This window comes from Thamnophis sirtalis, unplaced genomic scaffold (genome assembly GCF_051295495.1).
Source record: "Thamnophis sirtalis isolate CommonGarterSnake01/CBP01778 unplaced genomic scaffold, rThaSir2_p1.2 scaffold_4, whole genome shotgun sequence".
Taxonomy (NCBI): domain Eukaryota; kingdom Metazoa; phylum Chordata; class Lepidosauria; order Squamata; family Natricidae; genus Thamnophis; species Thamnophis sirtalis.
Genome location: NW_028261384.1, coordinates 2,887,417 through 2,901,921, shown reverse-complemented (window position 1 = coordinate 2,901,921; position 14,505 = coordinate 2,887,417). Strand labels below are relative to the sequence as shown.

General features: G+C 45.2%; 1 protein-coding gene across 1 annotated transcript; it reads right to left on the bottom strand.

Moving 5' to 3' along the window:
- Positions 1 to 2,552: 2,552 nt before the first annotated feature.
- On the bottom strand, positions 2,553 to 13,763 carry BPNT2 (3'(2'), 5'-bisphosphate nucleotidase 2). The gene is made up of 5 exons (XM_087712366.1): positions 13,317 to 13,763; positions 11,035 to 11,194; positions 9,008 to 9,103; positions 4,722 to 4,883; positions 2,553 to 3,377 (listed from the first exon to the last, which is right to left on the bottom strand). The coding sequence occupies exons 1-5, from the start codon at positions 13,680 to 13,682 to the stop codon at positions 3,106 to 3,108; spliced, it is 1,056 nt and encodes a 351-aa protein (XP_087568492.1). The 5' UTR covers positions 13,683 to 13,763; the 3' UTR covers positions 2,553 to 3,105.
- Between the last annotated feature and the right edge of the window lie 742 nt (positions 13,764 to 14,505).

Sequence of the window (14,505 nt, the reverse complement as noted above, 5' to 3'; positions counted from 1 at the left end):
AGCGGCCCGCCTATTACGTTAGACGAGGATGCGAGCCAATCAGCTGGAGGATCTTCAGGAAGGGGAACCAACCAGAGACTGAGAAAGACGCTTCCCCTTGTTGCACGACACTCCAGGGAGGAGCTTGGTTGAAAAGGGGAAGAACCGTTCCGGCCAGCCAATAGGAGAGGAGAGGCTATAGATAGGCATATTGAAAAGGGCGTATACAAGACGAGAGAGAGAGAAGCTAGGGAAGGGAGCTGTTTCGGAGAGCCATTGGAAGAGTTGAAACCACGCCCCCTCCCCGAGGCTATAGAGATAGGCAAATTAGAGAGGCTCATCCTGTGAACCCGACTGCAAGCAGGTGATAAGGTTGCGACAGGCAATATGAGATGCGAGTCCATGTTTCCCCCCCACCAGAGATTATAGAGATAGGAAAAAAGTAGAAAGACCCGCTCTTCCGGTTAGGAGTTTTTTAAGGGGAAGCATCTATGTAAGCCTGATATGTGCAGATAGTTTTAGATGTTTATTATTCATATAAGCAAACACACATATATAGTCCTCGACTTATGACTGGAAGTAAGCCCCCAATTTCTGATGCCGAGTGAAAGATTCTTTAAGGGAGGTTTGCCCCGTTTTACAACCATTGTTAAATGATTTGCTGCCATTGATAATCAAATGGTCGTTAAATGAATCTGGCTTGCTGATTGACTTTGCCCGCTGGAAGGTCCAAAACGCTCATCATGTGACCCCCCCCATTGCCGAGTGTTTGAATTTTGATCACGTGACCACAGGATTGCTGCGACTGTCATTAAGTGTGAAAAAAGTCCTCAGTCCATTTTTTTTCCAGTGAAGGTGTAACTTGGAATGGTCACTAAGTGGATTATTGTAATTCAAGAACCTGGCTGGGCCAATCAGCACAAGGGTCTTGGGAGTTGGATGCAATCCTGGAAGATGGTGGGTGGCTTCACTTTTAACCTTCTAAATTTCTTAACTTTTTTTTGTAAAATTGAGATAATTAAAAAAATAAAATTTTAATTTTATATATTTCATATATTTTTTTAAAAAGTAAAATTTAAAAAAAAAGGTAAGTTTTAATTGGTACATTTTAAGTTGCTTTAAACTCTGGTATTTAACCTGGACTTTCATCGATGTATTTACATTTCTTGGGTGTTTAAATTCCTTGTGTGCCTATCACACTTGGCCAATCACCAATAAAGAATACAAGGGGTCCTCGACTTATGACCACAAGAGAGCCCAAATCTTCTGTGGCTGATTGAGACATTTGTTGAGTGACAGTTGTTGATCTTTCTTGCCACAATACTGCCTTTAAGTCACACGGTCGTTAAGTGAATCCGGCTTCCTCTGTTGACTTTTGCTTGTCAGGTCGCAAAGAGAGACTCACAACCCTTGGGGATACGGCAACCATCATAACTACGAGTCCAATGGCGAGCATCTGAATTTTGATCACCATCAGGATATCTACAACGGTCATAACTGTGGAAAACGATTCTAAGTCCCTTTTTCAGGGCCCTCCTAACTTTGGTCACTAAGTGATTGGTCCTAAATTGAGAAATTGAAGATAATTTTATAGGTGCTAATCAAGATTTATGGCCTAGCTCATGCCAATACTATACTGTCACATATATATGGTCTTTTGTTTATATATTTTAAAATATGTTATGAGGATAGGTATAGGTAGATTTGTATGTGTGTACATAATGCAAAGGATCATATCTGTGAGTGTGTGTGTGTGTGTGTATCTTTGCTTCTATCAATATTATGTGTATTTATATATAATTATGTATACCTGCTATATATACATATATACACATATATCCTATTTTTCGGAATATAAAATGCACTCCCCCCCCCCCTTAAAAAGGGTGGAAATTTGGTTAAGTCTTGTACTGGGAATGTAGCTTTTTCAGACCTGAGGTGCTAACTCGTTGGGGAAAAAAAGCTTCATTTTCGGGTTCATTCCAGCTGGGAGAAGCTAACTAAACTAACTAAGATTTGAAGACTGACAGTTCCTGTGGCTAAGTGATTTCTATTCTTTTGGGGATAATCCCTTTAAGGATAATCCCTTTATGGCTGAGTTTTCTCAATGGCAGGCAAGACTGGGCTGGTTTGTTAATTCAGCTTTGTTACATTTTACTAAATGTGAAGTGCTTTTGGCTGAACGCCCAGTCATATTAAGCTTAATTTAATTTAAGGGGGTGTTGGCAAAAAAGTTCATTTTATTATACTATTGGGTTTGTTTGCTTTTCTGGTGTTATGGGAACAGGCATAATCCCCCCCCCCCATTTTGCTCCCCAAAAACTAATGTGTCTTATACTCTGAAAAATACTGTACATATATATCTCAAAGGATCATATATATATTTGTATATATGATCCTTTGCTTATATTTATCTATCTATCTATAGTATATTTAACCAAATGATTTATTTGTTTCACACACACACATGCACACACGCACACACACAGGATCCTTTGCATAAAGAGCTGAACGATCAAAGGCGTGCCTTACATCAGAAGCTCGGGGGGGAAAAAACCTTTCTGGACCACACATGGATTTATCACGGCAATAATATTCAGTAGTTGGGAACCGCAGAGGGCACACCGTTCTTCTCAATGACACATGGGCGAACAAAACAATGTTCTCATAGTAAAAATAATTAAAACCCAGAGAGAGGGAGAGAGGCTGGGGGGAGTAGCCCTCCGCCACATGACGCTGGTTTGCATTTTCAAGTACACTTAAAAGCCGGGTTCCTTCTTGTCATTACTTCAGTTAGGACCCTCCGTCAGGAGGAAATCATATCATATCCCGAAAAAAAAGAAGAAATAATATCCAAGTGCTTCCAGACGTTACAAAGAAATCCAGAGATTTCATTTCAGACAAAGAAGCCATCTCTTGATTTCTCGGTAGCGTTCGGCCAAGAGAATTGTCTCAAAATTTAAAAATGAAAAGGGATAGACTCCGAAGCCCATCCCTCCTACGCTTCGATCATCTTCTCCAAACGCCATGGCAAGATTCCGGTCCTGAAGAAGCCCCCTCACTTTCCATCCTCCTCTTTCACCGGATTCATTTTAACTAGCTCGCACAGGGTTTTATCCCCACCTTTCAATTCCGTGATGTTTTGACAAGGACAGGGAGTTTTTCAACCAGGGCTTGGTGGTTCATCCGGACGCTGGCAATGAGTCCCCCTTCGTTACCGTCCGAGCCCGTGTAGGTGATCTCCTCCCCAGCTAAGGTGGTCATGCGGCCACCGAGGGCCCTCAGCACGGCGTTGCCGGCACAAATGTCCCATTTTTTTATGTAGGTGACGTGGATGTAGACGTCGGCTTTCTCCTGGTGTGCTTCGGACACATCGAGGAGAGATAAAACTTTGTATCCTTGGGGGGGGGGGGGGGGGAGAGAGATATAAAAATAAAAAAAATATTTAAAACTGGAAAGATGGTAGATTTTTGGAGTTTTAGCAATATACAGTTAATTCTCCCCTTACGACAATTCACTTAGTGATGGTTCAAACAGGCCGCATCACTGAAAAAAAAGGACTTAAGACCCTTTTTCACACGACCCTTTTTCACACTTTTGACCATTTCTCACACTTATGACCGTCGCGGTATTCCCAGGGTCATTCGAGTTACATTCAGACACTTTGCACCTGATGCATATTTACGACGGCGGCAGTATCCCAGGGGTCACACGATCCCCTTTTATGATCTTTGGACAGCCAAAGTCATTGGGGAAAAGCCAGATTCGCTTAACGACCGTGCCGCTAACTTTAACAACTGCAGTGATTTGCTTAACAATGGTGGCCGGAAAGGTCGTAGCATAGAGCAAAACTCACTTCATCATTTGAATCATCACAGTTGTTAAGTCAGCACAGCCAAATTGAGTCCTAAATTAATGTAGCTAAGTGAGACATTTGTTAAGGGAATTGTGCCCCATTTTAGCACTTTTCAGTCGTTCAGTGAGTAATCTGGTTGCTAAGTGAATCTAGGCTTCCCCAATGACTTTGCTTATCCCTCTGAATCTTAACCAGGTGAACCCTGGGGATGCTGCGATGGTCGTTAAGTGTGAAAAAGGGCCATCGTAACATTTGACGGTCACTAAACCAAACGGTTGTAAGTTCAGGAGTGCCTGTATCCCGGGATATCCTGGCACCCCCTAGTGGCAAACAGAAGGCGTGATGGACTTAATTCATCTCTCTCAAACTTCAGGAGCTATACAGACAGTTCTCAACATACAACCGCAATTGCACCCAAAATTTCCACTGCTAAGTGAGACATTGCCTGAATGAGTTCTGCTCCATTTGACGGCCCTTCTGGCCCTAGTTGGTAAATGAATCACCGCAGTTATTCCCTAAGTCACATGGTTGTTAAGATAACCTGGTTTCCTCCTTCTCAGAATATCGTTAAGAGGGGACCATGTGACCCAGAGACCGTCACAAACACAGGTTGGTTGCCATGTGTATGAATTTTGATCACATGACCGCAGGGAGGCTGCAATGGTCATCAGTAAGAATAACAGTCCAGTCACTTTTACCAGGGACGTCGTAACTTTCAATGGTCACTAACCGAACTGTTGCAATTTGAGGAACTAATCATAGTCTTTACCGGGCAAACATTTCCAGAGAGAGATTGGGAGTTTTTCCGAAAGTCTCACAAATTTTCTGCCTGCTCACAGACTTGCCACCCGAAATCTGAAGAAAAGAAAAATCTGAATTCACTCACCAGCTCCACCGGCTTTAATGATGGCGGTTTGGTTGCCGAAGCTCTGCCATGCCACCTGCTTAACTTGCCCTTCATGAGATCGCGACACAATGATGGTCGGCGTCCGCTCATTGTAGGAAGAGCGCGGCTGAACGTTGGACCCGCCATTCACCATCGCCCAAGCTGGGGAAAAAAACAGCAAATCACCAGTTGAGGATGTTGATTATCATAGCTTTCAAATGAGGTATATATCTATATCTATCTACATCTACCAATCAATCTATACAACTGTAAATCTATCTATATCATCTAAATATCTATATCTAAATCTCTCTCATCTAACTACCATATCAATATCTCTGTATTATCTAAATATCTCTATATTCAATATTCCTCTATCTATCTATCTATCTATCTATCTATCTATCTATCTATCTATCTATCTATCTATCTATCTATCTATCTATCTATCTACCTATATAATCCTTCATTCATCATCCATCATCCATCCATCCATCCATCCATCCATCATTATCTATCTATCTATCTATCTATCTATCTATCTATCTACCTACCTACCTACCTACCTACCTACCTACCTACCTACCTACCTACCTACCTACCTATCTACATCCATCTCTCTCTCTCTCCATCCATATCTATCTATCTATCTATCTATCTATCTATCTATCTATCTATCTATCTATCTATCTATCTATCTAATCCTTCATTCATCATCCATCATCCATCCATCCATCCATCCATCATTATCTATCTATCTATCTATCTATCTATCTATCTATCTATCTATCTACCTACCTACCTACCTACCTACCTACCTATCTACATCCATCTCTCTCTCTCTCCATCCATATCTATCTATCTATCTATCTATCTATCTATCTATCTATCTATCTATCTATCTATCTATCTAATCCTTCATTCATCATCCATCATCCATCCATCCATCCATCCATCCATCATTATCTATCTATCTATCTATCTATCTATCTACCTACCTACCTACCTACCTACCTACCTACCTACCTACCTACCAACCAACCAACCAACCAACCAACCAACCAACCAACCAACCAACCAACCAACCAACCAACCAACCATATTTATATCTCTATATCTCTATTATCTCAATATCTATCTGTATCTATATACCGTATTTTTCAGAGTATAAGATGCACATTCCCTCCCCCCAACAAAGGGTGAAAATTTGGGTGCATCTTATACACAGATTGTAGCCCTGTACAACCACAAGCCCTCATCCTTTGGCCTCTATCTCCCAGAAATTTACCTCCTTGCAGCAAACTGAGAAAATGGGGCTTACAGAGCAACAATAGGCGATGGCAGTGATGGCGAACCTGTGGCATGTGGAGCCATATTTGGTGGCTGATTTTTCGCCCTTCCAGAGGGCCGTGGAAGGCAGTTTTCGCCTCCGGAGCCTGAGGAGGGCAAAAAACTGCCCTAAGAGGCCAACTGGAAGTTTGTTCCCGAACTTCCGGTTAGGCCATTGGAGCCATTTTTCACCTTCCCCAGGATTCAGGAAAGCCTCCAGAGGCTGGGGAGTGGGAAAAAAGGCCCCAACGGCCCAACCAGAAGTTCGGAAATGATCTGTTTCTGGCTTCCAAGGGGCCTCCAGGGGGCTGGGGGAGTCTGTCTTTGCCATCCCCAGGCTCCAGAGGCTTTATTGAAGCCTGGGGGGCGGGGGAGCAGAAAATGATCCATTTCCGGGCTTTTCGCCCTCACCAGGCTTCAGGAAAGCCTCTTCAGCCTGGGGAGGGGTATTATTGCGGGAATGTGGGAGGGGGGGGCAGGTGCGCAGGCGCAGGTGGGCGGGGAGAATTGAGTAAGCATGTGCGTTATAGCATGCACGGATGCAATTTTGGCACACCGTAAGAAAAAGGTTCACCATCCCTGGGCTATGGCAATCCCTGCAGCCTTAAACAGCTGATCATTGGGAGGCCCATGCTTAAACTGAAATTGAAAGTGAAACTTGCTGTTTGCTGCAAGGAGGCAAATTGCTGGGAGGCAGAGGCAGAAACAAGGTGAGTCTTATACTTCGGAGCATCTTGTACTCCGAAAAATACATGTGTGTGTGTGTATATGTGTACATGTGTTTGTTTGTGTATGGGTGTGTGTATAAAAATCTATCCACCTTATCTATATATCCAATTTCGTTGTATTTAAGTACAATGACAATAAAGATTATACTTATACTTACTTATATCTATATCACATCTACCCACCATATCTCTATATATTATCAAAATATCTATAACTATATCTATCTATAAATCTATATCTAAATCCATCTTGTCTGTCTGTCTGTCTATAAAACCACCCAGCTCAGAGAGCACCAAAAACCACAATGTCATTCTCCTTCTCCTCCTTCCCCCTTCTTACTCTCCTCCCCCTCCTCCACTTCACAAACCCCTCTCCCTTCTAACACTGATAGTGTTACCTAGTTAGGTTATGAAATCTCTGCAACGAAAAAGAACTAAGCTCAGTGACAACAAAAGACCACAGTCCTCCTCTTCCTTTTCCTCCAACCTTCTCATCTCCATGAATCCCCACTTCTAGCACTGGTGATATTCCCTAGTCGGGTCATGAAACGTCTGCAAGAAAACCACCCAGCTCAGAGAGCACCAAGGACCCCACAATCCTCATCCTCCTCTTCTTCCTTTTCCCCCCTCCTCCACCACATCCTCCTCCTTGCAAAATTCACTTCCTTGTAGCACATATTACTTAATCGGGTTACGAAACAGTCTTCCTTGTCCTCCCCTCCTCCTCCTCTCTGCAAACCCACCCTTTCTACCACTGAATATGTTACCTAGTTGGGTCATGAAACACCTGTATCAAGTACAGAGACCACCAAGGATCCTACAGATTTCCTTGTTTGTTCTTTCCTTCCTTCCTTCCTTCCTTCCTTCCTTCCTTCCTTCCTTCCTTCCTTCCTTCCTTCCTTCCCCCCCTTCTTCCTCCTCCTCCCCCAAACTTCATTCCCTTCTAGCACTGATGGTGTTCTCTAGCTGGGTCGTGAAATGTTTGCAAGAAAGCTACCCAGCTCAGGGAGCAAAAACCAGCTCACAGTCTTCCTCCCCCCACTCTGCTCTGCAAACCCCATTCCCTTCTAGCATGAAGGATGTTATCCCTTTGGATCCCAAAACATCTGCCAAGAAAAACCAGCAAGGACCCCCATAGTTCAATCCTAAGGTATACATCTTCTCTTTTGTTACTTAACTAATGGTCTGCACAATATCCAACCGTCTTTAATAAGGCAGAGTCTGGATTATACCCCACTGATTTTTAAGACTCTTTAGAGTAGGGGTCCAGACATCTTGCCAAGGTTCAGAAACCCTGGTTTCGTGCCCCATAACCCCATATAACAATTGAAAAAAACCTTGTTGCGTTGAAACAAAGAAGCCACTTACCATCCCAAGGTGCTTTTTCAGGAGGCCCCTGGACTGTCTTTTATTTTTTTCTTCGAGGACATTTTGTTTCTCATGCAAGAAGCTTCTTCAGTTCTGACAGGATGAGAAAGTGAAACGTCCTCAAATAAAAAACTCTTAAGAAAGGTCCAGTGGCCTCCCGAAAAAAGCACCTTTGGGACAACCATGACCGAGAATCTCTACAGACCTTTAGCTATACAATTTGGGATGAAGACCCTTTGAATGGTGTGGTAGTAGGAATGGGTTTCCCGAGGGGGAAAAATTGCAGACTACAGAAACCATTTGCACTACTCAGGTGACCCTGAGGACACAGAGAAGCCTCCAGGTAGCCTTAGTGACCCTCTAAAACTAGGTTGTCAAACACAAGGCCCGAGGGCTGGATCTGGCCTGTGGGGCTGTCCTGGAAAATGTAAGGGGCTGGCCTGCTTCGGCCCAGTCATACCAATGCGAAGAAGAAACATCAGGCCAGCAGTTTGGGAAATGACATCAAGCTGGCCACGCCCACCCACTCAGCCATGCTCAGTGAGTGATGTCAAGATGGCCATGCCCACCCAGTTGGCCACACCCACCGAATTCGGCACGCCCGCCGTCCTCGTCTCCCAAGGTCAACCACAGCCCTGATGTGGTCCTCTGTGAAATTGAGTTTGACACCCTTGCTCTAAAAGATGCAAATGACCAGCTGTCTGCAAAGAGTATAAATCCTTCCAATGTCCTTTCAGAGCTGAAGAAGCTTCTCAGATGGGAAGCAAAAGGTCTTCCAAAAGAAAAATCCCAAGAAAGTCCAGTTGCCTCCTGAAAAAAGCATCCATGACCGAGAATCTCTACAGCTGGTAAACCACTTACCGGTATATTCAGAAAATGGCTTATGAATGACACCGATGACTGGCTTCCCGTCCACCGCCGCGCACACCATCGTGGTGACATACTGGGAAAGATTCTCTGGGAAATGGGAAAAACACCCACGCATCATGTCCGTGTGAAAATGAAGCAAACATAAACATTTCAGGCAGTCCTCAATTTACTGTGATTCACTTAGTGACCGCTCAAAGTTGCCACGGATCTGATAAAAAGCGATTCAGGACCGGTTTTTCACCCTTATGATGTCTCCATAGTCGTGTGATCAAAATTCAGGCAACTGACTCGCCTTTAATCCAAGGGAGGGGGGAATGTCACGTGATCCACTTTTGCGACCTTCTGACAAGTAATTTGAGTGAACAACCATGTGACTAACTGAACAGCTACAGGAAAGTCCCCATGAATTGTTATTTTAGTATAGTTAAGGCCGTGTGGAATTGACAGATTTTATCATAGATTTTACCTATTATGTATTATTTTACTCTAGAATTTTTAACTGGAGATTCGACAAGGGTTTTTATCTGTTCTGGTCTCTGGTCTAGGACGGTAATGAACAGAATATATATTCACTTAACAACCATGTGACTCACTTCACGAGTGCAGGGATTCACTTAAAAAAATAATCTGGCCAGGGAAGTCAAACAGGGCAAAACTCACTTGGCCGTTATATAGTTTGGTAACAGAGGGCTTTGGAATTTGAATCTCATCTTTTTTCTTTGTTATGATTGATAATCTTCAATGGAAAGAAAGAAAGAAAGAAAGAAAGAAAGAAAGAAAGAAAGAAAGAAAGAAAGAAAGAAAGAAAGAAAGGAAGGAAGGAAGGAAGGAAGGAAGGAAGGAAGGAAGGAAGGAAGGAAGGAAGGAAGGAAGAAGAAGGAAGGAAAGGGAAGGAAGGAAGGAAGGAAGGAAGGAAGGAAGGAAGGAAGGAAGAAAGAAAGAAAGAAAGAAAGAAAGAAAGAAAGAAAGAAAGAAAGAAAGAAATTACTATTTAGAAGGATAGATAGACAGATACTGGTAGATAGATATGGTAAATAGTTAAGTAGCTAGTATTTAGAAGATAAATTATAGAGATAGACAGACAAATAAATAATATCATGGATGGACAGACAGACTGACAAGCAAATATTTAGAAGATAAATTATAGACAGAAAAGTAAATAATATTATAAATGGATGGATGGTTGGATGTAGATACCGTGTTTCCTCGAAAATACAACTGTCCTGAAACTAAAGCCTTGCCACATTTTTCGCATGGGCAAAAATATAAGCCCACCACCAAAAATAAACCCCTTGGACAATCCCCACCCTCCAGCCAGGCAGAGCACCGCTCATTGACACAGCAGTATCCAGAAGGCACCAAGCCGCAGGAGCTGGGGGGGAGAAAGGCGCTCACATTGCTTGCCGCCTTCGGGATACCGCTAGGTTGGGGAGTGGCATTCTGCCTGGCCAGACGGGGGAGTTGCCGGGCGGCTGCTCCCTTGCAAACTGGCTCCTGAGGAGCCGGGCACAACCTCAGGGGCGAAGCAGCCATGAGGTGACCAAGCTCACGAGCAACCGCCTGGCAAACCCCTTCTCCAGCCAGGCAGAGCACTGACCTAGGCGGTATCCCTAATGTGCCAAGCCACGGGAGCTGGGGAGCGGGCAGAGCGCCACGTGGCTTGGCGCCTTAGGGATACCCCCTAGGTCAGTGAATGGTGCTCTGCCCGGCTGGAGAGGGGGTTTGCCGGGCGGTTCCTCGTGAGCTCGGTCACCTCATGGCTGCTTCGCCCCTGAGGCTGTGCCCAGCTCTTCAGGAGCCAGTTCGCAAGGGAGCAGCCGTCCGGCAACCCCAAAACAATAAGCCCTCCCCTATAATAAGCCCAAGGCCATATTTTGTAAGTAAAAAGAAAATAAGATCCTTTCGTTTTTTCAGGGAAACACGGTAGATAGATAGATAATATTTAGATGATAATATTTAGAAGATTAATAGACAGACAGACAAAATATATCTCAGAGTTTGTCTTGAGTCATTGTTACCTGTGTATTCCTGAGTTGCATCCAAGGGATCAATCCATATGGTGACACTCTCGGCTGGAACCAACTTCGGCTGGACTTGCCTCGTGATATCGTCGGGAATGGTGTGGTCCCAGGAGACGACCTCGGGGTCATTTTCGTCCACGTGTTCTTCGCTGTTTATCTGAAGGGAAAGGACGTGTGTACTGTCGTCAAATCAATGGAGGTGCACTTATCCCATTAGAAGATAATAGTTGTGCACCACAGGGCACACAACTATTGTGATGCTCTCTGAGCCTCGAGGTGGGCTTGTGGGCGTTTTACTACCAAAGTAGAGAACAGCATCAATGGTAGAAGGGAGTGAAGTCAGCAAAGGAGGAGGAGGAGGAGGAAGAAGAAGAGGAAGGCTGTGGGGTTTTTGCTATTCTCTGATCTTGGCCGTTACCTAACTGGGGAATGGCATCAGTGCTTCAAGGAAGGAGGAGGAGGATAACTGTAGTTCTTGGTGCTTTCTGAGCTTGATGGTTTTCTTGCAGATGCTTCATGACCCAATTAGATAACGTCATCAGTGCTAAAACAAAAAGTGTGGGTTTGCTCTATTTATATAGCCCCCTCTGGTACTGACAATATTCCCCAGCTGAGCCAAACAAAACATCCAAGCTCACAGAGCACCATCGACCCCACGGTCGTCCTCCTCCTCCTTCTCTCCATTAACCCCGCTTCCTTCTAGCCCTGATGAAGTTCCCCAGTTGGGTCACAAAACGTCTGCAAGGAACAACTGACGGACAAAACTTGGAGATCAATGAGGACTCCACAATCTACAATGCATTTTCTTCTTAACAACGTCCTGGAATATAGCGTCATATAATGTTAACCAAGGAAAGTGCTTTGAAACATGAAACCAATAAGGCTACCCATGGAAATGCTATTTTTGCCCCCAACTAAAACCTTTTACAGGCAGTTCCAAATTCTGTACAAGTAATCCTCGACTTACAACTGCTTGTTTAGTGACAATTCCAAATTACAATGCTAAAAACTGTGACTCAGGAGCATGATTTGTACTTATGACTGTTGCAGCATCAATGCGATCCCATCCTTTCCATTTGGATGCTTGACAGCTGACTCATACTTATGACAGCTGCAGCATCCCAGGGTCACGTCATTCCCTATTTGTGACCTGGTTTGAAATCCAGATTCACTTAACAACTAGTTGACTCATTTAACAACAGGAGATGCTTGATTTACGACAGCTCATTTAGTGGCCATTCCAAATGACAGCTCCCCTGAAAAAAAGAGAGTCACGTGTTCAGCGTTACAATGTTTGCTGCCCGCCCAGAATAGTGACACTGAAATTCAGACACTTGGCCACTGCTTCATACTTATGACTGTTGCTGCATCCAAAGGTCTTTCTGAGAAGCAACGTCAAGGGAGAAGCCAGATTCATTTTAACAATCGCGGCAATTCGCTTAACAACGGTGGCAAGAAAGGTCATTCAATGGGGCTGAGTTCACTTAACCAACGTCTCGCTTCACCGGGGGCTCCATCGCAGTTGTAAGTTGATGACGGCCTGTAGAGTGATTTCTTGAACCAATGTGGCAAGAAAACCCATCAATCAGCAGGAAAGGAATGTCTCGCTTGGCCACAGAAATTGGGGCACATCATTGCCGTTGTAAGTCGAGGATTAGCTGTGTTTTCAGAATGGTCTCTTTTGGGAAACTCATTGGCCAGGTATTGCTTCACTTTGGGACAAAATAAAAGACACTTGACGTTACGGCAATATGTAGAAATGGGCGGGTTACAACAATGTGCAACTTCTGCTTTCTGTTTGCCCCATCCCTACATTTGTGTTGCACAAACCGGTACGTTGTTATGCAAGCTTTTCGACATAAAGTGAGGCCGCACCTTTAATGTTGATTGAAATTCACATCTCCTGTTTCTAATCTGGCAGCCAGCTTGTCCCTGGCACGCCTTGCTGGCTGGGAATCATGGGAGCTGAACCCCCACCCCACTTAAAGCATGTCGGCTGGAGAATACTGGGAATTGTAGTCCACCCAAGCTTCCCCTTGCATGCCTGGCTGGCTGGCTGGGAATCATGGGAGTTGAACTCCACCTGGCTTTTCCTTGCAGGCATAGCTGGTTGGGGAATTCCGGGAATTGCAGTCCAAGCAGCTTTCTCCTTTGCCTGGCTTGGAAAAGCCTGTTCTGCAGGGGCGGCGTCCCCCGCCCTTTTGCCCAACCCCCTGACACCACACACACACACACACACAGAGGGAGGCGGAGGATGGGCTTTGGAGTCCTCCCCTCACCTGCACGTCGGGGAAGGCGGCCTTGAGGAGGAAATACATCTTTCGGTTGGAGAGGAGATCGCCGCTGGTCATCTTCTCCTCGGCCCCCTCGCGGGTCTTGCCTTTAGACCGGGCGTGGAGCGCGTTCCCCTCGCGGACCCGCCGAACCTCGACCCCGCCGCGGACCGCCGCCGCCACCGATGCCGCCAACAACTCCCGCAAGTCCACCAAAGCGCCGACGCCGGCCGGAGCGGGAGGCCCGCCGAAGATAAACGAGGCGAAGCGGCCGGCTAGGAAGCCCGAGTAGAGGTGGTAGAGCACAGCCAGGCCCAGCAAGCAAAAGACGGCCACCCCCAGCGGGGAAAGCCGGATCCCCATCGGCGCCATGGCCGCCTTTTTTTTTTTTACCTCAGAGAGGAGCCATGGCGCCTCAGGGGCGGCGCGGAGCCTGCATTTCCGGCGCGCGTATCAGCGCCCACACGTCACTTCCGCCCCTCTTCCCAACGCCTCTGAGGTTTTTCCCTTTGTGCGCGCGAGGGAGGCGGAGGAAAGCTCAGCACCGGCGCGGGGCCTGCGTTTCCGGCGCGCGCACGCAAAGCCAAAAGCCCTTATTCTCAACGCCGCAGAGTTGGCGCCTGGCAATGACGTCACTCGGGAGCTTCCCCCTCCTTTTCATTGGAACACGACAGGGATAGAAGGGTGATAGAGAGAGCAGGGAGAGAGCGGCCGCGGTGGGAGGTTTGGGTTCGCTTCCAGGGGAAGAAAAACGGAAAACGTTGGCTAGCCGTCGCTTTCCCCAACTGTTCTGACCCTTTCAAAAATAATAATAATAATAATTACTGGCGGAATAAATTTTTGAAAACGGTTGAAAAAGTTGAAGGCCGAGGATAGCATGGGGAAAAAATGTGTGTGTGCGCCTCTATGTTTCTGTGCGTGTGTGTGTATACATACATACATACATACATACATACATACATACATACATATATATATATATATATATATATATATATATATACACGCATACATACATATACACACACATACAGACATGCATGCATATGCACATACCCTGTTTCCCCCAAAATAAGATCTCCCCGGATAATAATCCCTCCCTGAAAATACTGCAACACAGCAGCAGCCATGAGAGGACCACCCCGCCACCTCAAAAGTAATAAGACCTCCCCGAAAATAAGGCCAAGTGTTTATT